This window comes from Panthera tigris, chromosome A2 (genome assembly GCF_018350195.1).
Source record: "Panthera tigris isolate Pti1 chromosome A2, P.tigris_Pti1_mat1.1, whole genome shotgun sequence".
In the NCBI taxonomy this organism is placed as follows: domain Eukaryota; kingdom Metazoa; phylum Chordata; class Mammalia; order Carnivora; family Felidae; genus Panthera; species Panthera tigris.
The window spans coordinates 154,602,113-154,629,396 of record NC_056661.1 but is presented as its reverse complement, the minus strand read 5'-3'; the positions used below and the strand labels follow the sequence as shown (position 1 = coordinate 154,629,396).

At 41.1% G+C, this 27,284-nt stretch overlaps 1 protein-coding gene across 1 annotated transcript in view; it reads right to left on the bottom strand.

Moving 5' to 3' along the window:
* The window catches only part of WEE2 (WEE2 oocyte meiosis inhibiting kinase), a 40,747-nt gene that overhangs the window by 2,091 nt on the left and 11,372 nt on the right, over nucleotides 1–27,284 (bottom strand). The window contains exons 2-12 of the mRNA XM_042977220.1: nucleotides 26,646–27,041; nucleotides 19,759–19,827; nucleotides 18,788–18,984; nucleotides 16,972–17,023; nucleotides 14,044–14,216; nucleotides 12,271–12,392; nucleotides 7,189–7,335; nucleotides 6,229–6,336; nucleotides 5,999–6,084; nucleotides 5,089–5,259; nucleotides 2,830–2,972 (exon numbers count right to left, since the gene is read on the bottom strand). Of these exons, the coding sequence (XP_042833154.1) occupies nucleotides 2,830–2,972; nucleotides 5,089–5,259; nucleotides 5,999–6,084; nucleotides 6,229–6,336; nucleotides 7,189–7,335; nucleotides 12,271–12,392; nucleotides 14,044–14,216; nucleotides 16,972–17,023; nucleotides 18,788–18,984; nucleotides 19,759–19,827; nucleotides 26,646–27,041 (1,664 nt within the window). The remainder of the gene's footprint in view (nucleotides 1–2,829; nucleotides 2,973–5,088; nucleotides 5,260–5,998; nucleotides 6,085–6,228; nucleotides 6,337–7,188; nucleotides 7,336–12,270; nucleotides 12,393–14,043; nucleotides 14,217–16,971; nucleotides 17,024–18,787; nucleotides 18,985–19,758; nucleotides 19,828–26,645; nucleotides 27,042–27,284) is intronic.

Sequence of the window (27,284 nt, the reverse complement as noted above, 5' to 3'; positions counted from 1 at the left end):
TTCAAGTTATATCACAAAACTATAGTAATTAAAACAGTATGATACCTGCATAAAAATAGACACACAAGTCAATGGAACAGAATGGAAAATCCAGAAATAAGCCCAAAATTATATGGTCAGTTAATCTTCAACAAAGCAGGAGAGAATATCCAATGGGAAAAAGTCTCTTCAACAAATGGTAATGGGAAAACTGGACAGAACATTCAAAAGAATGAAACTGGACCACCTATTACACCATACACAAAAATAAATTTGAAATGGATTAAGGACCTAAATTTGAGACCTGAAACCATAACAATCCTAGAAGAGAACACAGGCAGTAACTTGACATCAACCATAGCAACTTCTTACTAGATAGGTCTCCTGGGGCAATGGAAACAAAAGCAAAAATAAACTATTGGGACTTCATCAAAATAAAAAGCATCTGCACGATGAAGGAAACGATCAACAAAACTGAAAGGCAGCCTACTGAATAGGAGAAGGTATTTGCAAATTACATATCTGATAAAGGATTTATATATTTCAAAAATATATAAAGAATAGGAGTCAACACCCCAAAAACAAATATTCCATTTAAAAATGGGCAGAAGATGTGAACAGACATTTCTCCAAAGAAGACATCCAGATGGCCAACAGACTAATGAAAACATGCTCATCATCACTTATCAGGGAAATGCAAATCAAACCTACAATGAGACATCACTTCACACCAGTCAGAATGGCTAAAATCAAAAATACAGGAAATAAATGTTGGTGTAGAGAAAAAGGAACTTTCTTGCATTGTTGGTGGGAATGCAAATTGGTGCAGCCACTCTAGAATACAGTATGGAGGTTCCTCAAAAAGTTAAAAATAGAACTACCTTATGACTCAGCAATTGCATTTCTAGGTATTTACCCAAAGAATACAAGAACACTAATTGAAAGGGGTACATGCCCCCTATATTTATAGCAGCACTATCTACAATAGCCAAATTATGGGAGCAGTCCAAGTATCCATTGATAAATGAATGAATAAAGAAGATGTGGTATATATATATTGGAATATTATTCAACCATAAAAAGGAATAAATTCTTGCCATTTGCGACAATATGGATGGAGCTAGATGGTATAATGCTAAGTGAAATAAGTCAGAGAAAGATAAATACCATATGATTTCACTCATGTAAAATTTAAGAAACATAACAAAGCAGCAAAGGGAAAAAATAAGAGAGAAACAAACCGAGAAACAGACTCTTTAATTATAGAGAACTGATGGTTATCAGGTGGTAGGGGAACGGGTCAAAAAGATGATGGGGGTTAAATAGTACACCTGTCTCAATGAGCACAGGGTGATGTATGGAAGTGTTAAATTACTTATATTGTGCACCTGAAACTAATATCTGACACTGTTAACTAACTGGAATTAAAACAAAACATTTTAAAAGGAAAGAAAGAAAGAAAACATGAAAAAAAATTTAAATAAGGAAACAACCCTACTGGCTATATATGAAAACTGCAGGGGTCTGTGAAGCACAACGCATGGGTCGAATCTGGCCCACCACCTGTTCGTTGGAACTCAGCCATACCCATTTGTTTATATATTGTCTGTGGCTGCTTTCACATTACTACAACAGAGCTGAGTCACTGCAGCAAAGATAGTATGGCCCACAAAACATAAAATATTTACTCTCTAGCTCCTTCCAGAAAAGTTTGCCAATCCTTGGTCTAGATAATTTCAAGAAGGCATCTGCCCCGTCTCTGTGGTAGGCCCCCATTACTGTGATGTCTAACGACAGTCACCTGTGCCTCCATAGCTGGTTTTCACAGAAGGTGCACACTACACTTACATACATAATACAAACATATATGTGAATATGTATATGTATATATAAGAATATAAGTATTTTTATTTTGTTTATTAGCTAGGAAAATGGAATCCAAAACTAGAGCAAAAAAATGTCAAGTTGCTTATTCGGAAGAATCCCTGACTAAAGGCTTGGTGTCTCCACAACATTGCCAAAAAATCACTTGGGGGACTTTCACAGTTTATCATTTCAAGACGGATTGTATATCCAAAAGAAGTTGGATTTCTAAGTTTATTTCAAACAAGGACCATTTTTCATCTTTTATATTTCCAGCAGTGCATAGGGTATGCAATAATCACTTAAAAATGCCTTCAGAACTCTGCTCAAACATCAGTGCCTGACCTTTATACTAACCCCATCCTATCTAATTAATGAATTCCCATTTGTTTAATGAAAGAATAGATTAATGAATGCATGCGTGAATACAAGCTTGAGTGAATATGTGATCAGACTGCTTCCTTTGGATTGGAGAAATACTTCTTAACATGTACCAAGACAATGTGTCTGCCTGCCCTTGAAATGTAATGGATTTGTTAAATGGGTCTCTTCCGACCTTAACTATAGGTATCTTCACTGGGTGATCATTCACCAGTTACTTGAACCCCTATTGTCACACAGCATCCCACTAAGAGTTCTTTGCTGGTTGTATTTCCTTGTATTCCTCACTTTGCTTCCTTTGCATTAATGGGAATTTTCTCTCTCAAGGAGTCTAATCACAGAGTCTCCCAGCCCCATGCTACAAAGGGCCTCATGCTGCTCCTATCTTTGTGAAGAGGGGCCTATGTATTTTAATGTTGGGTTCCACTTGAGTCCAGAGAAGACACACCAGAGCAGTCATATCACTGTACATAGTACACAAAGAGATTCTTTCTAAACTCCAGCATCCAAAATCTACCTTTCCAGAGGTGCCCATGCAAGTCTCAATCTCAAGGTTGTGAGTTCAAGTCCACATTGGGCCCAGAGCTTACTCAAAAAAACCTCTACCTTTCCAGTGTGGCTGTCTTGAACTTTTCCAAGTTAAGCTGATGCTGGAGCTCTTCTGCTTTCCCAAGGGAGGGCCGGAGAACTCGACTTCTGGCCAGAGCTGCTGCAGAAGGTCTCTCCCTTGGGTCAGGGTGGATCATGTTCTGTTGGTGTTAGACCAAAAGGAAGGAAATAGAAGCTTCTTCACTGCTGGGAGAATCTCCCTACCCAAGCCAGCTGCGCCCAAACTCTGCTGGGGAGTTTTGTGAAACTGCTTTTAACTTTGCGGGGGAAGAAGTAAGTGAGAACTTAGCTCCACCAAAGATGGGAGCATCTTCTCTACACTCTGCATCAGTCATCCACACCTTTGGCCTGCCTTTAAGTATCCTATTTTGGAGCTGGTTGGGTGGTTAACCAATCTAATGCCTTAATTTTAACGTTTATTTATTTTTGGGACAGAGAGAGACAGAGCATGAACGGGGGAGGGGCAGAGAGAGAGGGAGACACAGAATCAGAAGCAGGCTCCAGGCCCCGAGCCATCAGCCCAGAGCCCGACGCGGGGCTCAAACTCACGGGCCGTGAGATCGTGTCCTGAGCCGAAGTCAGACGCTCAACCGACTGAGCCACCCAGGTGCCCCTAATGCCTTAATTTTAAATGGGAAGACACTGAGGTCCTGAGATAAAAAGTGGCTTGTTCAAGTTATTGATGGGACCAAGACTAAAACCCAGGTCACCCAACTCCTAGTTCAGTTTGCTTTCTACCACAACATGCTCCTTTTCACTTAAAACTAAGGCTACGCCACCATGGCCATATTCCTACAGCATTCATCTTCAGGTAGAGGGTGTCTGTAACCTAAAATGGCTTAAATACCGTAGAAAATAGCTAATTGTTTACAGCAATTAGCAATGTTGTATAATGGAGAGAACACTGGGGCACCTGGGTGGCTCGGTCGGTTAAGTGTCCGACTTCAGCTCAGGTCACGATCTTATGGTCCGTGAGTTCGAGCCCCGCGTCGGGCTCTGTGCTGACAGCTCAGAGCCTGGAGCCTGCTTCAGATTCTGTATCTCCCTCTCTCTGACCCTCCCCCCCATTCATGCTCTGTCTCTCTCTGTCTCAAAAATAAATAAATGTTAAAAAAAAATTTTTTAAAAATAAAAAAAAAAAAATGGAGAGAACACTGAACCTTCCATTTGGGAACCAATGTTCAGAGGCAGCTCCACGATTTACTAAGTAGCCTTGAGCAAGTCACTTAACTTTGCTGAAACTCACTTCCCCTTTTTTGATATTTGGGAGAACAACATTCACCTACTGGAGTACTGTGAGAAGTACATGAATTAACATACATGTATTATTAGCACACTGGGCCAGCACTGAAGTACTCAGTATGTATCAACTAAATCTAAGAGCAATTTACACATAGAAATAGATGATTAGGCTTGCACTAAAGTCCACTGTGAGCAAGGTTTGCCTATTCGGAAGAAGACAAGTTTGTAACTAAATTTCAAGTTTTCAGGTGAACTATGAAACTCACATTTAATCCCCAAGAGTAGATGTCTCTAAAGCTGTTTTAGGAATTCTAACCAATCCTGTTCTTTAAGCCATGAAGTCTTATGTATACATTTTTTTTCTTAGTATAATTCTAAACTTCTCAACAGTGTATTTTTTTGTACCTCTGTTTCAACATAACAGCTGCCTTTCCTTGTGCCTCCACATACTCAGATACCATGGAGTTCAAGTAACACATAAATTCCTGAACTGACATTATGCCTTTTTCTAATAGTGCATGTGATTGGTGGTGTTGTCCGTTATTCATCAATAAAGTAGCTTATGTTTTCTTCTATACACTCAAAATTCAAAATTTTTTTGTAGTCTCACTACTTCAATGACAATAGTTAAAACCCTAAAATAAGAGCAAAAAGACCTAAGTTTGATTTTAGAGTGAATCAATTATCAAAGATGAGAATACAAGTCCAGGAACTGCTCTGAGCCTTGGTTTCCTGCATTTCCCACCTTAACAGGGTTGTTGGGAAGGGCAGAGAAAAAAAACGTAACAGGATTTTAAACTGGAATATAAAAGGCTTTATGATATCCTCTAAGTTTTCTTGAGAAACTTTCGGTCTATCCTATCTATGTCTTTCCTGGTCTTCGGGATCATGATTCCTTTTTTCCTCTGCCAGTGGCACTACCAGCATCTGCCTTCCTCTTTCCCCACCTCCTTGCCATTACATTTTCAAAAAATAGACATTTCTATCTTCTCTTGATCTCATAAGAGATACCACCTTGAGTAGAATGCAAAATTCTTCTGAGAGGTCCTGAGGAAGGTCTGGAAGGTTACCCTCACGGATGTGATGCCACATGGCACCATTGCTGGGTAAGGACTCTGCTCCGGCAGCCACTGCAATTGTTAACCCCAAGGCAAATATGTCTGCCTTGGGAAGGTGCCGATAATCCTTCAAAACAGAAGACGGGAAAGCCAGTTAGTTTGTTAAGTGAATTGAGTCTAGATCAGGACAACGGGCGAGAGAGATTACTGAGTACGTAGGAGGTTAAACAGACACAATGGGCAAGGTCACATCTGCTGTGGCTAGTGGTTTATTTCTAGAGAAGACAAAGGATACGGTGCAAATCCACCTGATTCACACTGCTGTGCCCTGAAGAGTTTATTCAGAATCTTAGCGTCATTTTGTTCTGTCAGGCTCAAAGAGACTCCAAGCATAGATTAACTGGTCGCAGATATGATCATCCTGGAAGGAGTTAAATCCTTCCTAGCCCTGACTCTGCAGACATCCTGGAAGGTAGACAATAACCAAAGCTCATTTCACCAGAGCTGGTGGTGCTATCAAAAGGATGATAGCCTGATAAAGATGGGTTGAACCAATAAAGGCTTCCTTTCTACTAGGGAATTCATGAGTTTAGGAAGTCTAAGAAAGACTAGAAACAGTAAAGGAACTTTATAAAGAACAGTAAAACCAGTGATTAATCCATGATTGAACCAGCTTTGCTCATGCTTTTTTTAAGTTTCTTTTTTAAGTTTCTTTCTTATCCTCAGTCTCAATTCTGAATAGGAAAAGAGATAATGTAAAGTTTAATTATAAATATATACTTTTCATTTCTTGTTCTGTGAACCTTCAGTTGAGAGTCAAAGGATTCAGTGAATTATAAAATGCCCTCTGTTTGCCTGATCTTTACCTCGTGTAAAATCTCATTAGCCAGGAAGCGACTATCTCCCTCCTCTACCTTTGGTTCGTTTATTGATGTCACATGACCCAAGTCACCTAAAAAAAAAGAAAAGAAAAGAAGAAGAAGAAAAAGAAACAGAGCCCTTTACAAGCATGTCTTTAAAACTGGAATAAATGGGAGTCATCAGTATACATTTTATAGGATGATAATATACAGGTCAAGATTTAAGGCAGACTCACCAATTTTATATATCACATTGGCAGAGAGAAACCAGTCAGCTTCATTTTCAATCTCTTCTGGGGCTACAGGAGAATCACTTTGCATCTTATGACAAATGAAGATGTTACCTAAATAAATACAGAATTAATGTAAGTAATGACTCCTAACCTTTTTTACCCCCAAAGAGTCTTTTCTATATTTGACATTTTGGCCGACCTCCTTTCCTCCTCTTCTGAGTTTGTGTAACAAGGCTACCAAGGTTTCTTATCTTCCATAGAATCTCTGAACAACTTAGTGGTTAAGAATACCTATTTTAGGGGCACCTGGGTGGCTCAGTCGGTTAAGCATCCGACTTCAGCTCAGGTCATGATCTCATGGTCCATGAGTTCAGGCCCTGCATTGGGCTCTGGGCTGATGGCTCGGAGCCTGGAGCCTGCTTCCGATTCTGTGTCTCCCTCTCTATCTGCCCCTCCCCCATTCATGCTCTGTCTCTGTCTCAAAAATAAATAAATGTTAAAAAAAAAAAAAAAGAATACCTATTTTAAGTGAAACTGACCTCAGACACACCCCATCCTCTGAAGAGGCTGGTGGCTTCAAAACAAAGAAAGAAGCCCCTGAAGATGGTTACATTTCTCTGAGTTTCACATTATTGAGTGTCAAAAACATTAATTTCTGTTCACTTTAGTCGGTGCTGAATTAGAAAGAGTATATACAACAGTAGTCAAACACATTCAGGATGTAGCCAATATTTTCATACTTTGGCTTTACTAACTGGGAAAAAGTCTTTTCTCTGTCCCCTGGCCCTGGACGGGGGGGATGGATAAAGCTGTTTGACTAAGATTTTCAGGGAAACACATGAAAGAAAGAAATTTTGCCAGCAAACAGCATCTTCAACACTTAGTAGGTACACAGACGACAATTCTAACACAGTGGGGAAAGAACTAAATCTGGCCAAAGGAGCAGAGGGGAGCCATACTGACTAGGTTTGATGTCCAGATGCACCATGCCAGAGTTGTGGATGTACTTAAGCCCAAGGGAAATCTGCAGAAGGATGTCCTTGAGTTTCGGCTCTTGGAAATGATCGCCAGACTTTGTGTTTTCAGATATAGCAGCCTGCAAACTCCCACCTAGGAAAGAACAACAGAGAGCAGCCCCACAGAATGGAGAAAAGGTATGAATCTTAATAGATGGAAGCATAGTAAACATTCAGTAAATTCCTCATGAATGAGTTCAGTCCAACAAATCTAGATTATTGTCTAGATAACAGTAATATCTGCCTCCCTGTCTGTCTATACCACAGACATATTGGAAAGAATTACAGGACTTTGAAAGAAAAAAATAAAGTGCCGTAGCCCAGGTATCCAATATGTGGTGACATTGCCTTGAGTATGCCCTGCCCCAACTAACATTTTCAAAGTGTTACCTGATTATTAAGCAGAAGGCCAATCAAGCCTGGACAGATGGCTGCTATTAGCATTGATGATTAGTTCAGAGTCCAGCTAGTAATTATAGGCCACTAGTAACTTTAATGTAATGAGTTCGAAGTTTAACTTCAATATACACCTAAATCCTTTTTGAGCCACAGTATTTGCACATACACTACAGACTCTTAGTTTATCATTGTTATCAGTAAAAAATAAGGCCTGGACTCATGTGACCCCCGCCTCCCCCGCCATTGCCAATCTTGGGTACCCCGTCCTAAGGATTTAGAATGCTTCTGAACCCTTTATTTTGTTAATCTGCGTTTATTGGCAGCCTCTTCAGTCAAATTGTAGAGTCCTGGGTCTCCCTGGCAGTTAGAGCTCCAGCCCTCAAGTATGTGTCAGAACAACAGGATCTAAGATACTAATGGTTTTTAGGAAATCCATATTTTAAAGTATCCTATGTAATATTCAGTTTAAAGACTGATCTTTCATGTTAAAATAATTCAGTTAAGAAAGAAGAAGAGTTTCAGCCCTTTCCAGAAACACAAAGAGGGCTAAAGTAAAGGGTGTGTCTTTTTCCTGGGAATCTTCTTTAAAAAAGATTCTATGTTCTATAGATGACCTTAGCTAGAAAGGAAGAGTATGTTGAAGCTTATTAAGACCACAGCCACCTCAAGTCTGTTTGCAGATGAAGTTGTGAGGTGTGCCAAAGAGAAGGAAGCCTGTAACCAAGGCCCCCATGTCTACTGGAATTCATTTCCCGCTAGACTGGGTGTTCATCCGAGACCCCCATCTTATCCATCCTCACTTTCTCAAGGTCTCGCATGCACTCTGCACATATTCTGGACTGAAGGTCTATCCTGGCAACAGAGGCAAAGGAAAGACAAAGACAAGGAGCCCATAAAAGGTATGCGAAGAAGAAGCACCCTAGCGGCACTTAGCAACCTTTTAATGTGGTCTTCTAGATTATAAGCAGAGATATTGCCAATTCCTGAAGAGCTACAGGTGTTTAGTAAGGGTAACTAGACCAGTGCCAGCAGCACTTTTAATTACTTAGAAGCCCTGCAGGTAATATTCAAGTTAGCCAAGTAATAATTAACAAGAGTAAAAGTTACTGGAGAGCATTTATGCAAAGGTATTAAGATATCTTTATTTTGCTACAGCTAAAGCCAATGGTCTCCCTCTTATTGAGGAGCATAATTAACTGTTCTTTGCCAAACAGTATTAAGGAAGTCTGTGTGTATAGACAGAGCAATACTGAATGAACGATAAACCTCATCCCTCCTAATCTCAGCTATACCGGAGCCTTAACTCCATAACCCAAGATGCCATCTGGAGACAATACTGTAACTGACAGGATTGTGCCCTAGGAGGAAACAGCCAGCTCCTGGACAGCTCTTCTCAAACCATCTTGGTGAGATGAGTTGCCAAATTCTTTTCTTTAGATAAGATAAAGATACTTCCCCCACTTGGCTGAGGGAAAAAGGAAACTTAAGAAAAACAGATCTATGTTTTTCTGTCTGCTTATGAAACCTGACAGACACTAAAACAAATAGCAAATGCCTTCCAACACTGAAATGTAAACAGCAGACCAACAGGATATTCTATTCATACATTTGTATTCTCAAAATCTTGATTTTATGTTGCTCTCTACAACACAAGCATATTTTCCTGCTGGTAAAGTTATTCCTTGTTTGGTGGGAAAATATAACCAATATATGGTGTTCCACAGATGGTGCAGACTTCTGGGTACCACATCACTAGAACAAGGGGAGCACGCTTCGTAAAACTTCAGTGACAGAAGACATCACAAGAAAATACTGCCTCTAGCGAGAGGTTAATCGTTCCATCCTGAATAGTTTGGAATCCTGGTGGTTGCACAATGGATCTACTGCTGGAAAGCTTTCAGATTTCAGAGGCTGACCCACAGGTGACGGGTAGGGGATCTTGGCAAGGGTGAGGGTGGAAGAAGGAACATTTGATTGGTTTAGAGTTTAGGAGGGACAGTAGGGGAAATCAGTTAACTGCTGGTCTCTACTAGTTATGATGTACATTATCTAAAACATCCAATTTATAATCTGAGTAAACCATAACTCTACATGTTCTAGCCTGACTGCTTTGACAGGCTGGGGGTACAGAGCTAAGGGTGGCAGGCATGAGGAGGAAGAGGTGAGAAAGAGGGAGAGATAGAGGGTAGAAGGAGAAAGGAGTAGAAGGAATCAGGCACTAGCTACTCTGCTACCTTACAAATACTTTGGACTTAACTCTCCTTTATTTAGAGCCACAGGGCAGAGTCTCAACATGGATTATCCATAACTACAAACAAGACAAGTATAAGGGTGTGCTTTATTTTCCGTGATCAGTTCACATTTGAAAGCAATGTATGTGAATTACATTTTGATAAATCAGAACTACATTTTAATTGGCAAGGACACAGTGAAGTTAGTGGACCACCATGGCAAACAGACAATGATTCCTCTTCATCTATCACATCTTCTTGAAAATCTGCTGCCTGGAAACATCCAAAAGCTCTGTATTCCTCCCACACTTGACTCTGCTGATCTTATTTCCTGTTATAGGGTCACTTTAGTCCCATCAGTCTCCTTACCATCTGCTAGGTCAGACCCATCCCCAATGTCATGCCCTTTGCCTGCTTGCTGTTCCTCTAATAGACGTCTTCTTTGCTCTTCCTTAAACTCTGGTAATCCTTCTGCAAAGTCTCTTTCAAGTCTTACCTCCTTTTTGAGATTTTCTTGGGCTACTCTAGTAACAACTGTTTCTGAGTTCTCAATCTGTATCAGGTTTTGACGGTGTGCTAGCATTTGATGTAGGTTGTTCCGATTTTTCAAAATAAGAAGTATTACTATCTCCTAAGTAGATATTACTATCTCTTTACTCAGTGGGATTGACATCCCAGAGATCACATAACTGGTACGCAGTATAGCTGGGTTTTAGACCCACTCCTGCCTGACTTTCAAGCCCAGGCCCATCCCACCACACTGTGCTGCCTCTTGCTCAAATTTGTCTTCTCCGAATGCTTTTTATCCATAGCTGTACCACCTGGTTTTGCACCAAATGGTCTCATGTGGATTCACTGTAAGCGAGCGAGTGGAATACAACTCCTCAAAAGACTTTTCTCACTCTCTGGTACAGCTCACCCTAGAACTTAACAGAATGACACGTCTGTAGAAGGTATTCAAATGTTGCAAAGAACTAGAAGAGGACTTGTAACAGGCACCATCACTCCACCTTATTCTTTTTTGAACATTTGAAATCTTTACAATGCCCTAAATCAGGTTAGATTTGTTTTGTTTGACTTTCTTGGTTAATTTTTATGATTTGCCATTATCTTTGTTAGTAGTTGAAAGTCATGAAAATAAAACCAATCTTGGGGGATGGGAGGGACAAGAATAGGGAATCTCAGGTTACAGTAAGGAGGAATTAGGAAGAAAAGTCTCAACATCTCAATCACAAGGAAAGGGTCCATTTTTTATCCTGAAGAGACTATTAGAAAAAGGGATTTTTCCCTTTTCAGAAAAAAAAAGTTCACAGTTAAGACTACAAGGAAATCAGGCTCTAAGGAAACAGTAAGAGAAATGCCATTAATTTGCATCATATGTGTGCCATTTTCTGTGTTTCTAGTGTTTCATAATATTGTTTACTTAACCTACTTGTAGATATAATGATAAAGCTTTGTCAACTGTCCTCAAAAGTCAGGCTATGCTTACATACTCAGGGCTATCTGGTGGCTACTAAAATTACTCAAAGACTGTGCTATTAGAGAAACTTCAGCATAGGTGTACATGTTGTGGGGGAGGGGAGCAGGTTTGAGAGGGGTGCCATTATCCAATATTGCCATGGCCAGAATATAGATCACCACTCGTAAAAGGATGGCAAGCTTCTATTTAATTTGGGAGCATTTTCCTATTTTACCACTGAACATTTTGATGAAAAATATCTGAGAATAATAATACGTAAAGATACTGCTAGGTCACCCCCTTAATCACAGAGTAGAAATACGTCAGGCCAAAGGACTACATTTTGCGATGTAAGTAGCCCAGAAAAAAAGTTTGACCAGTTATTTGTGTATGTATGGTCCTGAAAGACCTGCGAGAATAATCTGAAGTCACTGCATTTCATTCCCAGCGCTCACCCCATGCCCTTCCTCTGGTGAGAACACTAAGCCTCAAAGGTAACAACAATCCTCAAATTCAGGAATCCGCTTGAAAATTAATCAAAAGTTGGCTGTGTAAGTTTACCACCCGCTCCCCAAAAATGGTACAGAGTATGACTTGCTTCTCTAAGAATATCTAGCAAATGGTAAGAGGAGGATGATTTACCATTCAAACCACTGGGGTAAAGGTTTCTAAGTATTGAGTAAAGTGTGAGGGGATTAGTAGCTTCTGGGTGTCAGCCACACATCACCTCTGAAAAAAATATGAAATAGTATAAACCTGAAATTCCTTTTCAATGCAACTTCGTGTCTCCTGCTCTCTGCTTCCAAGCAAAACTGTAGTACAGACCTTTTAGGTAGGACTCTGCTACACATGGCATAAACTACAAGGGGGAGGCAAAGATTTTCTTCCTGGGGACTAAAAGTTCATCTCCCTCTCCACCACTGATAGTCCACATACTTACCGTTGCAGTATTCATTCTGAATGATCATGTGGTCATCTTCTGCCCATGCGGAGTAGTAACGTACCACATGGGGGTGATGCCCAAGCACTGCATGAGCGTAAACTTCATGCAAAGCCAAACTCCTAACAGACAGACAAGCATCAAGAAAAATGAATCAATATACACACAAATGTTTCTCAAAGACAAGATATGAGGCGTTATTTTTTTTTTCAATGTTTATTTCTTTTTGAGAAAGAGAGAGAAAGCAAGCAGGGAAGGGGCAGAGAGAGAAGGAGACACAGAATTGGAAGCAGTCTCCATCCAGGTTCTGCACTGTCAACACAGAGCCCAACATGGGGCTTGAACCCACAGACTGTGAGATCATGACCAGAGCCAAAGTCAGACGCTTAACTGATGAGCCACCCAAGTGCTCCATGATATGAGGCATTATTAACAGTGGCAGAACGTTGAGTGCTCATTGCTTGCTTACTATTTTACCTCATTTAATTGTCATAACTACTCAGTAAGATATAGTGGCAAGGATGAAGGCTTTAGAAAGCTCAGTGACTAGCCCAAAGTCAAGCTGGTGATAGTAGACCTAAGACCAGAACCTTGGTCATCCTGGTGCCAAAATCCATGGTGTTTGTTTGTTTGTTTGTTTGTTTGTTTGTTTTCATTGAACATGGCGTATGTAAAGAGGAGTCTTGGGTTGCTATTATATCAATGGCAGACATGCTTTGAGTCTTAATTTCACTGTATCACAATTTAAAAAAATATATTGATGGGCTTAACAAGAGGCCCACCATAGACTTGATGAAGGATATTGTGATGGGTCCTCTGTCTTCTCTGTGAAGGCTAGAAAGTCATAATATTGCACTCAGCCAATATGATATAGTCATAGGGACAGTCTTGGGGACTGCCAACATTCATGATTCATTATGGAATAGGAAATCCAACACAAAAAAGTAGCATGTGGTACTAGATGAATTTCAGTATAAAAATGAAGAATTCTAAGGCCCATAATTTCAGGTTCAGCAAATTAAGCATTACATCCCCACAGTTCACAAAATACATTGGCTGAATCTGGAAATATTTGTTTTCCTTGTAAAAGGAAGAACTTTTGAACAATTAGTTCTGAGAATGAAATTTAAATTTTTCTTAATTTCTCACTTGTAGTCTTCAAAACATTGATTTCAATAGTCATAATGAATTTAGTAATGAATTCATTGTTAATACAAAGTGGAGATAACCAATGAGTTAACACTAACTTCCTACTTGGCAATATTTCTAATGAATGAAACAGGAAGAAAATCCCTAAATCTATTCATTAAAGAAAAAGCAGTTAAGACCAGTAGTAAAAGCCTCAAGAACCATGAAAAAATGCAACATGATTGTTCCCAAATTATCATGGTACATTTTAGGAAATAACTTATCTCTGACTTGGAAAATTCAGAAAAGTTATAAATGTGAGACCACATACAATGGAGGGGGTAGCAATGGGTATGTTTTTAATGACATCAGTGCCATTATTTAAAAATGTTTTGGGGCGCCTGGATGGCTCAGTCAGTTAAGTGTTCAATTCTTGGTTTCAGCTCAGGTCATGATCTCATGAGGCTCTGTGCTGGCAGCCTGGAGCCTGCTTGGGATTCTCTCTCTACCCCCTCTCATCCCGTCCCCAATTCATGCTGTCTCTGTCTATAAATAAACAAACAAACAAACAAAATGAAATGTTTTAACAAGAAACAACTTTCCAAATCCAAGTTTATACTTCTAGTACATTTCAAAGGTACTTACTCATTTGATGATCCTGCAAAAGGTTTCATGGAACGTTTTATTGCATAAACACATCCATCCAGCCTCTTAATACACTTGTAGACTGTACCAAATTCACCAACTCCAATTTTTTCTACCTCCAAGAATTCTTTCTCGTAGCGGGAAGCCATGTTGGTTTCTCGTAGAACACATCTCTGAAATATTTTATTAAAAAATTAAAATAATTCTAACATATTACAAGCAATAAATTTAAGGCATATTCCTAAATTTCTCTAAGTTTTCAAAAAGACTTTCAAAGCAAATCTATTGGATTTTGTCTGTGTATTTTTTTTAAATTTATTTATTTTTGAGAGGCAGAGCTCAAGCACGGGAGGGACAGAGAGAGGAGGAGACATAGAATCTGAAGCAGGCTCCAGGCTCTGAGCAAGCAGTCAGCACAGAGCCTGCATCACAGGGTTCAAACTCACAAACTGTGAGATCATGACCTGAGCTGAAGTCTGATGCTCAACTGACTGAGCCACCCAAGTACCTCTCTGTGTCAGTACTCATAGTAGCAAGAACCTCCCAATTGCCGACTACCTTCTTTGTACTCTTTATAACCATCTATACAACTCTGTACTTGCATTGTTTAATGTTTTTTAAATTTCTTTGGGGGGTTTTAAATTTTTATTTTATTTTTTAATTTACATCCAAGTTAGTCAGCATATAGTACAATAATGATTTCAGGAGTAGATTCCAGTGATTCATCCCCTATGTATAACACCCAGCTCACCCCATCAAGTGTCCTCCTTAATGCCCCTTGCCCATTTAGCCCATCTCTTCACCTACAACCACTACAGCAACCCTCAGTTTGCTCTCTCTATTTAAGAGTCTCTTATATTTTGTCCCCCTCCCTGTTTTTATATTATTTTTGCTTCCCTTCCCTTATGTTCATCTGTTTTGTATCTTAAATTCCACCTGTGAGTGATGTACTGGCATCCTTTAATAGGTTAGGTCTTTTTCTAGGTTATTTCTGTTGTCTGGAATATTCTTCTTCTCATTCTGTTTTTAGAGGGGACACACCTGCTCACAGAAGAGCTACTGTCCTCAGCTGAGAGAATGGCTGGGATCTGGGTGGAACATGTTAAGGGGTAGCGGGACTCCTGTCTACTTGTCTCACACTCTGGCTGCTAATACTTTCGTCTCAAGTTGAGTAAACTTAATTTGTGTTCAATTTGCCTCCTCAAAAATCTTAGTCTGGAGAACAAAATTATCAGATCAATTACCTCAGTTTATAAGCTCAGGTATAGCTCAGGATCTCAGCTTCCTGGCTCACTAGCACTATCCCCCATTGCCCAGCTAGTAAGTAACCCTAGACACATCACTGAACTCCTTTATTAGGTTTCTCATCTAAAGTAAAGTGAGGATGATAGCAACTACTCTTCCGGGTTCTTTTAAGTATCACATGAGAAGACGTGTGCATGTGTGCCTGTGTGTGTAACTTAGTTCAAGGCCAAGCACACAGTAAATTCTCAGTAAATGATAGCTAAGATGACAGAAAATCTCCACAAATTTATATGAATCTCAATCCGAACTGATTTATCTCCATGAAGTCCTCATTTTTCAATGTCCCCATTAGCAAGAATTTTTTCATCTAGCTTTGAGTTTAAACCATCTTGACTCCTACTACCTCTTCATTTCAACAAACAATGCCAATCAGTCTCCATTAGCAAGATCTAGAATTTTCATTGCCTTTGGCCAATCTCAAGTTCTCTTTTCTCCATACCTGGAGTTTCTACAGCTACCAGCCCTCTCTCCATCTCTTCAAATGGTAACACATTTTGTCATCAAAAATAGTAATCGTTGGGGCGCCTGGGTGGCCCAGTCGGTTGAGCGTCCGACTTCAGCTCAGGTCATGATCTCACGGTCCATAGGTTCGAGCCCCACGTCAGGCTCTGTGCTGACAGCTCAGAAGCCTGGAGCCTGCTTCGGGTTCTGTGTCTCCCTCTCTCTCTGCCCCTCCCCCACTCATGTTCTATCTCTGTCTCTCAAAAATGAATAAGCATTAAAAAAAAATTTTTAAAAACAGTAATCGTTTTTGCAAAATGATACCATAGAATCAGACACACCTAATTATCTCCCGCAAGGAAGCCAAACTTCTGGTCAGAGGCTTCAAGGCCTTCTACCAATTGCTCACCCACTATACCTTCCCAGCCCCATCTCAGACACCAAATAAGCCAGCTTACCATCCACATCAGTCCCCAACCTCAAGCCCTCCCCCTCTTGTATACTGAATATTGAACATAGGCACGTTTTCATATTATAAACATCTTAATGGCAATTTAAAATTCCACTTTAAAATATAATTTATTTGGCCATTTTTTTATTAGACATTTAGGAGGGTGTGGTTTTTTGCTTTTTGGGTTTTTTCTTTTTTTTTGTCTATTACAGTTAAGGCTGCGGTACACATCTCTGCTGATAACATTTATAGTATTATTTTCTTAGGCTAGGTTATAAAATGAGGGATGCTACATCAAAAGTTGTGAACACTATTTAAAAATCAATAGGTACGGACACATTTAAGAGCTAAAATTTTACATTTAAACTTCCAGCTTTATGCCATTTTTCTCTGTCCTGTTTTTCCATTTTGGGGGGCCTTAAGTATCTTGAATTTTCCCTTCACTTCTGTACCTCCATGAATATAGAATTTTTCCCGAAATCAAAGATAGAAGCAGTAGCCATTAATTTAAAAACACTCCAAGGTAATGATTCAGCAATATGCAGGTCAGACACTGTCTGATAAAGTAAGAACTAAGCAAAGAATGTAGACCCTGATGAAGAGTCCAGATAAATTCAGTTGCAAGGCACATTTGTAAATCTATGAAGTTGGGGGGGGGGGGGGAGAGAGAGAGAGAGGTGATAGGACGAAGTGACCGAGTCATGACAGCTGGAACAGAGAACTGTGCTCACCTTGGCAGGCAGCCCTGGTTCTACATCGCTTTCCCCTGGACCAGCTTCTCCACTTAAAAAAAGAATAACAAAAAGAAATGATATCGATGTAGGATTAGCAGTATAGAGCTTGATACTATACTAGGTTCTGGGGCTCTAAGAGTGAATAAGACCATTCCTTTTCCCCTTCAGTTTTTATTTGGGGACAGGGATAAATAGAAAATTTCAACATAAGACACTAGGAAAGAATAAGAACAAGATATCAAGGGATACTATAGACAGCACCCAAATCATGATGTCACGAGTAAAAGTCTTTCCCAAAAGAGAATGAGTTTCCAAGCCAAGTTTCCAAGAATGAGTAGGAATCAGCTAAGGGGCAGGAGTGGGGTTCTAGGCAAACAGAGCAGTGCTGAAGAGTGGAGGGGAGAGTGCACAGAACATGTGACACTAAGCACTCTTCCCTGCCTCACTTCCCCTCCAACACCCACCTCCCCTGAACCTGGCCTTGCACTAGGTTCACAGGCAGACCATCGGTGTAGCAGAATAAGCTCTCACACTGGCTAAGAGATTTTCAGTGACTTTGCAAATCAGCTGAAGTCTCTGACAGACCCTCTCTTTGGCCTGAGCACTTGCATTCAGGATCTCTAAGCAAGATTTCAATTACTACCTCAGCCAGCTCCAGATTTTTCTTCTGCAGAAGTACAGGGTAGAAATGGCAAATGGAGGAGGACATAACACTCATGGAAACAAACTGATGCTGGACGTTTGTGACTTAAGTTTAATATTACATTCTAATACTTCATAAAATAACAACACCACAATAAGGAAGGGAGAAAAGTACTTTCGCAGAAGCACTGAGAGATGTTACTCGAGTATCCCCACTTTCATTGCAGGATTGCAGGAAATTCAAATTAATGGTGTTTTCTGGCTAGCTGCAGTGAGAGGTGAGTCCATTAACTCTGATGGTTTCTAAAGAATCCTCAAGAGCTAAAACCAATTCTGGGTAACAAAAGTGGGCCTATGTACTTGTGCTAAAGTCCCATTTACTTAAGATCCAGGAGATAGTACGGAGACAACCTATTCTGGCCACAAAGCTGGTTAATACAGAGTCACTGATTCCAAAAGAAATATCTCAACCTAACATTAAATGCTCTGCGGACTTCACATGGTTAGCTGTGCATTTATTTAGCTGAGTACATATGAACACAAATGACTGACTTCCATTCTGTAAAAAGGAAGGCTTGAAGAGACATGGTCAAGAAATGTCCCTGAGTAATCTGCACAATCCTCATCTGGACAATTTCTACCATTCAGCGGCTTTGTGGAGCATGCAATTTGGCTTTCCATTCTTAGCACCTCCAAACGCAACACTATCTTTTTTCTCAGTAGTCGATCTGCCATCACCTGTGGAAAAGTTCAAATCCTTGCTCTATAGCCCCGAGTCACACAAGCTAGACTTGAAGCAGTAGTAAAGGGTGAGCTACACCTTGAAGGGTGAGCTACACCTTCCCCGGGGCTAGCCTTCTGTTAACCAGAGGAGACCTCCTAAATGCAATTCTGTAGCTCATTCAACTTGCTAATGGAAGTCAGCGGTCTATGGCTTACTCTGTCCTATTCTTTTATAGAGAAGGGCCCTCACAGTACACTTCAGAATGGGGATATGCTGGAATCTCTGTGCCAAAAGCAGGTCACAAACCCACATTAACATTTAGGAAGGAGGGGATGTGTGAACTGCATTCAAATAGAGTTCTTGTTCCTAATCTTACTTTTACACTCTTCCTTCTACTTGACCATAGTAAGATCAGTTCTCAAAAGTTAGAGGCAACAGTACACTTACAGATCTCTTCGGGCTTTCCTCTTGCCATTGGATTGAAGGAATTGTTTTCTATAGGACTCTGGCGTAAAGGGATTAATATTGACCAGAGCCGATGAGGTCATCTCATCCACAAGGGGAATAGGTGTGAGCCTCAAGTGCCTAGAGCCTCGGGAGGGGAGCTTCTCTGTTGAAGAAATCACTGACTGGCTCAGCAGACACTGAATGAGGATGACAAAAAGGGAAGACAGAAGGAGTTTAGTTAAAAAAAAAAAAAATCCATTATCAGCTAGTTAATATTTGAACCAAAGAATGTTATTGCTGAAAAGGAATCAGAGGTTATCTGGTTCAGTGCAAACTAGCTGCATTGTAACTGGTCCTGTTATGAAAAATAAAGATTCCTGGTCTTCCTCTAGATATTCCAACTCAAGGAATCAACACAGGAGTCTGTACTTTTGTTAAGCTCCACTGCCTTCCCCTGGGCAATTCTGATGACCAGAAAAATACCAACTGTACTTCTACCACTAACTTTTTAAAGATGATAGGCTGAAGCTTAGACAAACAAAAAGGACTCTAAAAGACCTGGTCCTTATGTTCTCAATGTATGCTTTAACTCCCCCTATATCATTCATCCAAACATTTGTTTGGTGCCTCCTAATTAGTAGATACTGGGCTAGATGCTGAGGCATACATAGGTGAATTCCATCTCTTAAGGAATGCACAGTCTGTTAGTCACCAGCCCATCAGTCTTGCAGAAGTATTCACTTTGTACAGGAAGGATTTCATAGACTATCTAATCACGGAAGAAGCTTCCAGTTCCACTTATAATACAACACCAAAGGAGAAAATTTCCATAAAATGGGGTAAAGAAATTGAAAAATAATCATCTGAGCTTTGTAGTGGCTAATAACCAACATACCAGTAAGTAGGAAAATGTGGTGTACTTCCCACTCCAAGTGGGGTACAGTAAGAGAACATCAGGCCTACAAACTTACCAGAACTAAACAAAAGGACAGAGGTGACAGGCCAAAGACAAAGAATTCTGAGGAGACAGCAGAACGCCATTATGACCTAAGTCAGGCGCCAGAGGAATGGTTGTGTTATGGGCATAGCAGTAGACACAGGGCCATGATATAACCTCATAATCATTTACTGTGGGGCTCTTTCTAAAAGAATGCCACTATTTGACATTCTCTGTCCATGGCTTTCAGAGTAGAAGCAGAAGCTAGACTATAACATGATTCACGCTATAAAAATGTAGTTCAAGAATGTAAGGATACAAAGAATGAATACTGAAATTAGAAATCCAAAATGACAAAAGCAGAAATGAAGGAAAATACAGAGTACAGCCAGTAACCTAACCTTTTTTTTTTTTATATGAAGAAAAAGGCCTTGCTGGCGTCAAGTTTTTACAAGGGTTTTACAGGTCTTAGAGTTTATAGGATGAACAATCCTGGGGCTATTGTCAGACAAGGCTATCAATAATAAACTCACAATTTTCCTGTAAGTGTATTATAGGACTGAGTACTTGCTCAAAGTACAACTATACTATATAATATTTCTCAATTGTCTGTGACTCAGGCAATGAACATAGAATTACAGTAAATCGGTCCCTGAGAAGCAGTTTTTTGTGATACTGATGATTATATGGAAAGTAAAACGTATCTATCACATATGAAACAGTGGGGCATCCACACCTGAAATGATGCACATCCTGGTGACCACACTTCAAGGACAACAAAAAGAGCCTAGACATTTTCTGACAAAAAGAAGGAGAAGTATCCACATCAAGGCAGACAATATCAGAATTCCTAATCTTGAAATATGAAGGCCGATAGATTTTGGGAGCTCTGCTTATGACACAGGGAAATATATGAATTATATTAACATGGATTTTTATTGCCAGAATAATAGAATAATGAGTAATTCTTTTGGAAATTCAAAAGAACTTAGTTTGGAACAAGGTGTATGAAAGGAAGTTCTGCCTAAAAGTAGAGCAGATTGAAAGTTTCTGGAGAAAGATGTCCAGATTGAGAGTATAAATGTGTTCCAGGGAGTATAGCTAATTCTAGAAGTAACAGCTCTGGTACAGAGGATAGAGGGGAAGAAAAATTGAGGAATACCTCCCACCTTCAAGACACAACATCATAGTGTCTCAGGACTTGGAAAGACTTTAAAGGCCCAGTTGGTACAGTTAGTCCCCTGATGCTTGAATCCCCCCTACAGTGTTCCTACCAAGTGATCATCAACTAGTGTTCAGTGCATTTAGCCACAGGGACATACAGCCTCCTTGGGACGCTCTTCTATTTCCAGGTAGTTCTGCTAGGAAGTCTTTATGGTGACCTGAAGTCACTTCACATGATTTCTAGTCCTATCTCTTGGGCAAGCCTGAACTAGGCAAATGCTCCTTTCCTGTGCATTCTTGTCTTTGGCATAACACCGCTGCTGATCAGTGTCCCCTCTCTCTCTTCTGATCCAAACTATATTCCTCACAAAGTGTGCATTCTTCAGTAGCATTTCCAGTTTCCCTTTCAAGCTCTGTTCTTTTTCTGTCCCTCAAATCATGGCATTTCCAGAATTCCTAACTTGGACCACTTCTCTTCTTACTCTGGCACCCAGGCTACTTGAGCTTATCTGCACCCAAGGCTTCAACAACTTCCAAAATGGTAATGACATCCAAATTTAGATCTCCAATTTAGTGTTTTCCTGCACTCCAGACTCATTTATCCAATGATTTACAGGACATGTCTGCTTTCTCCAGACCTGTATGTCCTCTAGCATCAACTATCTTGATTCAAGATATCATCTACTCAAACAAGACAGAAGCCTCACAGGACCCTAGATCCCTCATTTTCCCCTCAACCTCTCCATCAAGTTGATGAGAGAACAAAAGGCAAGCTAAAGTCTATTCAGACCAAGAAATTCATATAGCCCAGGAATGAGGATATTGAAAAAAATGCACAGGACTGACTTGTTAATAATGAGGGGAAAATCTTTATATCCAAAAATAACCAGTGGAAGGTAATATAGGGTTTATACCAGGCTACTTACTTGGGCAAAAATGCTTTAAAACATTGAATTAAAAATACATTTGACGGAGTGAATTTAACAGCTACAATAAAATAAGTCTGCCAATATTGTACTATTTGTATGCAAGTAAATCTGGAAGGTACCATCCACACCCCCCTCCCTTTCAAAATCAGTAGAAAGGCATGGAACATATCCAGGAGAGGACTGGCAGCTTTAGATCACACAAATGCCTCCTTGCAAAGGCTAGAAGTTCCTACTAGTGTTTGTTGAGATTTTCACTGGGTGGATCGAGGCCTTTCCATGTCCAACGGAAAGAGCCACAAAAGTCACCAAAGTTTTGTTGCAAGAGATTATTCCTAGATTTGCCCTCCCACAATCCCTCCAAAGTGACAATAGTCCTTTTACTACATAAATAACCAAACAAATAGCATGAACTTTAAAAATTAAATGTTTTCTACATTCAGCCTGGCATCTACAACCCTCTGGAAAGGTGGAGAAAGCTCATCATACTTTGAAACAACTCCTTGCTAAACTTAGTCTAGAGACCCAGGGAAACTGGGATATTCTTTTATGAGCAGAACTTCTCAGGATTAGGGCTGCACCAAAACAACCTCTAGGACTCAGCCCTTTGAATGGTATAGAAGACCATTCCTTACAGTGGACCAGTTATTGGGTGAAGATTCTAATACTTTATTAAATTATTCACTCAAGGCTGGTTTAATTCATAAGTTACTTAATGAATATACTGATCACATGCTCCTAAAACCTGGTTTAACTATAACTGGAAGTCCATCTCATGTAAGCCCCAGAGATGTGATTTATTTAAAAGATTGGGAGTCTAGGGGCGCCTGGGTGGCTCAGTCGGTTAAGCGTCCAACTTCAGCTCAGGTCATGATCTCGCGGTCCATGAGTTCGAGCCCCGCGTCGGGCTCTGGGCTGACGGCTCAGAGCCTGGAGCCTGCTTCTGATTCTGTGTCTCCCTCTCTCTCTGCCCCTCCCCCGTTCATGCTCTGTCTCTCTCTGTCACAAAAATAAATAAAACGTAAAAAAAAAAAAAAAGATTGGGAGTCTAATACAGCAGGGCCTTATATCCAAAATGGAAAGATCCAGGCCCCGCCCCCCCACCCCCCACCCCCCACCCCCGGGAGACTTGGTTAAGTGTCCACCTGATTTCAGCTCAGGTCATGATCTCAGTTTATGAGAGTGAGCCTTGAGTCAGGCTCTGTGCTGACAGTGCAGAGCCTGATTGCGATTCTCTGTCTCCCTCTCTCTCTGCCCTTCCCCTGTCCATGCGTGCACACATGTGCTTGTTCTCGCTCCCTCTCTCTCTCTCTCTCTCAAAATAAATAAATGAACTTATTTTAAAAAATAGAAAGGTCTTTATTGGGTCATATTATATACTCCCACTGTAGTCAAATTAGAGGGATACTCTTCCTGGGCTCATATCAAGAATAAAACCTGTACCTCCTTCACAGAAAAACCAATGAACAAACTGACATGCCTTCTTACTCTTGTGAACCTGTACAAGATCCCAAACTGCTCTTCAAACAACGATGACCTTCTTTACCAACCATGGAGATACTTCTTCGCTGTCTACACCGGACCCAGCTGCCTCTGCCTTGTAACTCCCCTGTACGTTCCCCAACTGAACGGTGTTGGCCCATAGGTAGGGACATCTATACGCCCCTATTCAGCAGGAAGAAGCTAGAAAGAGACCTTCTGCTTTCAACAATCTTAAAGACTTAAGGGTAAGATACGAGGAGAAAACAAAAAGCAAGCTGACAGAAAAACACGAGCTGACACCCCGCAATTCCCACCTTCTCCACGCTTAAGGTGGGATATATAACATTCCTCAGGCACTAGGAACTGCCTAAGAACAAAGGCAAGGGAAAAATAAATGGGCAGTTGATAAAGATCACAGGCATGTAGGACATGAAACTCCACTACAGTTTGTAACTGTCTTAATGATTTACAAGAATAACACAATAAGAAATCTCCAGGAACCTATTGACTCCTATAGGCCTTTCCTGGAGCCCTAACATCACCTTCACCTCCATAGGATGGAAAACCCTATATAATCAGTCACTCCTCACAATCACAATGCAGCTCTTTCTGTCCACAGGTCCTGGCCCCAAGCTGTAATAAAAACACCTTTTCGCAGCATAAAAGGTCTCAAATTCTTTCTTGACCATTGAGCTCGACAATCCCACACCAAAGTCACTTACCAAATCCTAAGCATCTCTCACTTTCTCACTGTCCACCACTGACCTAATTCAGGCCTTTCTCCTTTGTTAGCCAATGTGTCGTAAATACTGCTGTGCCTCAAGGTCTCTCCCACAACATGCCAGCCTTCACCTGATGGTCAGTTCTTCAAAAAGACCTCTGATCAAAACCATTTGATGACTGTCTCTAAGTTTTCAAAATAAGATCTGGGGGGTTTCTGGGTGGCTCAGTCAGCTAAGCGTCTTGACTGCAGCTCAGGTAATGATCTGACGATTTGGGAGTTCGAGCTCCACGTCAGGCTCCATCTGACAGCTCAGAGCTTGGAGCCTGCTTCGGATTCTCTCAGTCCCTCCCACACTTGCACTCTCTCTCTCACTCTTTCAAAAATAAATAAACACTAAAAAAAAATTTTTTTAAAGTAGATCTAGCTCTGGCCTCACTGCCTGCACCCTCTCACATACAGGCCCCTGTCACTGAGCAACATGCAATTTCTAGGTGGGACATGATCTTTTCCCTCTTAACTCAGTAGATGCTTTTCCCTTGGCTTTCAGTTCTCGTTTCCGTCTTTACCTAGTTCATTCCAACTCATCCTTGAGGACTGCTCTCAGGAAGGGCATTCCTGATCTTGAGACTCAATTCCCAATCCTTTCTCAGCATGCCTGATCCGAACTTTATTGTTTCAGTTGTTTATCTGTATTCATTTTTTGGATGCTTTTTGATGCAGTGAATAAGGTTTTCCAGCAGAAGGTCCGATATCAACGTGCTCCATTTTAAGTGAGTGAATGAAATGAAATATACACAACGTGTCCCATTTCCTTTCCTGTGTGGTCTTGCTCAGAGCCATGTTCTTTCAACCCACTCTCCACCTAATTTACATACGTCAAAACCACTCTGGAAGCACCTGTCATACAGTGTCTATATCACCCAGTCTTTCTGCTGATTGTAAGCACTTTGAGGGCAGAGACTGTCTTGTACCCCTTGCCCACACTGGCTTCTGGAAAAAGTAAAAGGATTATTGGTGTTGGGACCATTGAAAAACCCACAATGGACACCTAAGCGTATGAAAGCCGTTCGTCCACAATACAGTCAAGAAGCTTAGTCCTCCCTGGTGGTCGTGGTGTGCACGCGCAGTAGGAACTGCAGAGACCTGCTGACAGTAACTGTGCTACAAACAGCAGCGCGGATGTTGTTCTGACAGCCTTAAGCACCTCAAGCTGAGCCAGCAGAAAGCGGAGTTAATACCAGTGCTGAGGCTCACACACCATGGCACTCGTCTGTCAGAGCTAACCCTGCCCCAACCCTGATTTTAATGACGTGTAGATATAACAGGAGAATAATCACAGCAAGAATAAAGGATGAAGCCGACCACCTGGGACCTTTGCCTATTTGCCCTCCGCAGCTTATAGAGAAGTATCAACAAGTTACCTCTTTGCTCACATAGAAGAGCCGGTGTCTCACGGGTCCGAGGAGAGGGGAGGATTTCCTTCTGGGAAGAGCAGCAGCAAAGATATGTGAATGTGTTCCAACAGTGAATGTGAACACTCTTTTATTAGGAAATATTAGTAAATAATTACATAAAAGGAGAGCCAGTTGGCGTAATGGAAAGAACAGTAGTAGACTGAGACCAAAAGATCAGGTTTCTAGTCCTGCCTCTGCCATTGGCCGAGCCAAAAGCCAGTTCAACTCTTAAAACGTTGATCTTCTCGTTTGCAGAAAGCACTAGGGCTCTAGATCTTAATATTACTTCCAGTTCATGCTTGGGATTCTCTCTCTGCCCCTCCTTCGTGCTCACACGCTCATGTGCGAACGCCCCACCCTCTCTTTCTCAAAATAAATAAACATTTTTAAAAATATTCCTTCCAGGGGCGCCTGGGTGGCTCAGTCGGTTGGGCAGCCGACTTCGGCTCAGGCCATGATCTTGCACTCCGTGAGTTTGAGCCCCGCGTCGGGCTCTGTGCTGACAGCTCAGAGCCTGGAGCCTGTTTCAGATTCTGTGTCTCCCTCTCTCTCTGACCCTCCCCCGTTCATGCTCTGTCTCTCTCTGTCTCAAAAATAAATAAACGTTAAAAAAAAAAATTAAAAAAAAAATATTCCTTCCGATGGCTCAGTCAGTTGAGCGTCCGACCGACTTCAGCTCAGGTCACGATCTTGTGGTTCGTGAGTTCAAGCCCCGTGTCGTGCTCTGTGCTGACAGCTCAGAGCCTGGAGCCTGCTTCAGATTCTGTGCCTCCCTCTCTCTCTGCCCCAACCCACTTGCATTCTGTCTCTGTCTCAAAAATAAACAAACATTAAAATAAATTTTTTTAAATAAATAAAAATATTCCTTCTGGTTCCAATATTCTTCAACCAGGAATTTTTTCCCCACCAAGATTTATTTGTGGCCTACACCAAATAGTTGCTGATGTCAATGGTTTTGAGAAGAGAGCTAGCAAGGCATTTAGTTCTGTTTTCTGGGAACTTTGAACTCGTCTTCATTTTCACCAATTAATATGTAATTGAGGAGATACATAGCCTGTGAGGCAAATCTGCCAGATACACATAAACGAACGCATCCTCCTTCCCCATCAGCGGAACCAAAGGAGCACAGATCTTGGGGGCTTGGGTCCCCTTTCCTCCACAACTTACTTACTTTGGGAGTGGAGGGGCTCTCACAATGCAGCAGCTTGCTCCTGCTATCTGGCTGGGCTGGTGTCTCAGGACATTTGCGAGAGTGTGACACTGGAGTCCTCAGACCCTGATTGGGACTCATCGTGTCTGTTTCCTGAAATGTACCGACTTCATGAATGCTACCGAGGGAAGGTCTGGGGGGGGTGCACTTTGCCTCTGTCTCCTGAACTTGAGACTTGTCTGGGGTTTGGCTCTGGGCCTCACTGTTCTCTGGTGCTTCCTCCTGCCCTTCATGCTCACCCTCTTCTTCACAGTAGGAAAAGTTTAACTTCTGCTTCAGTTCCTTGTTAATACCTCCATCATCCATCTCAGCAGAGAGCTCTACGGCACAGGCAGGGAGGCCTATGAGAAGGGAGCACTAGGAGCTGCAAAAGCAAGGAGGAGAAAAATATGTAAGCTGGCAGACCTCCCAATTTTAGCCTGCCTTTCCTTCTGCCCACTAACAGCTACACAAAGGCACACCATTAGTTTGCTCCCTTAAGTACCACATATGTGTAAGGCCTCAGCTTATCCTTATTTCCATTCTGATTAAAGAAAGCGCCAGTGTCTCTTAGAGCAATTAAGTCCAATTTATGTATAGAACCCCTTTGGATATCCCACA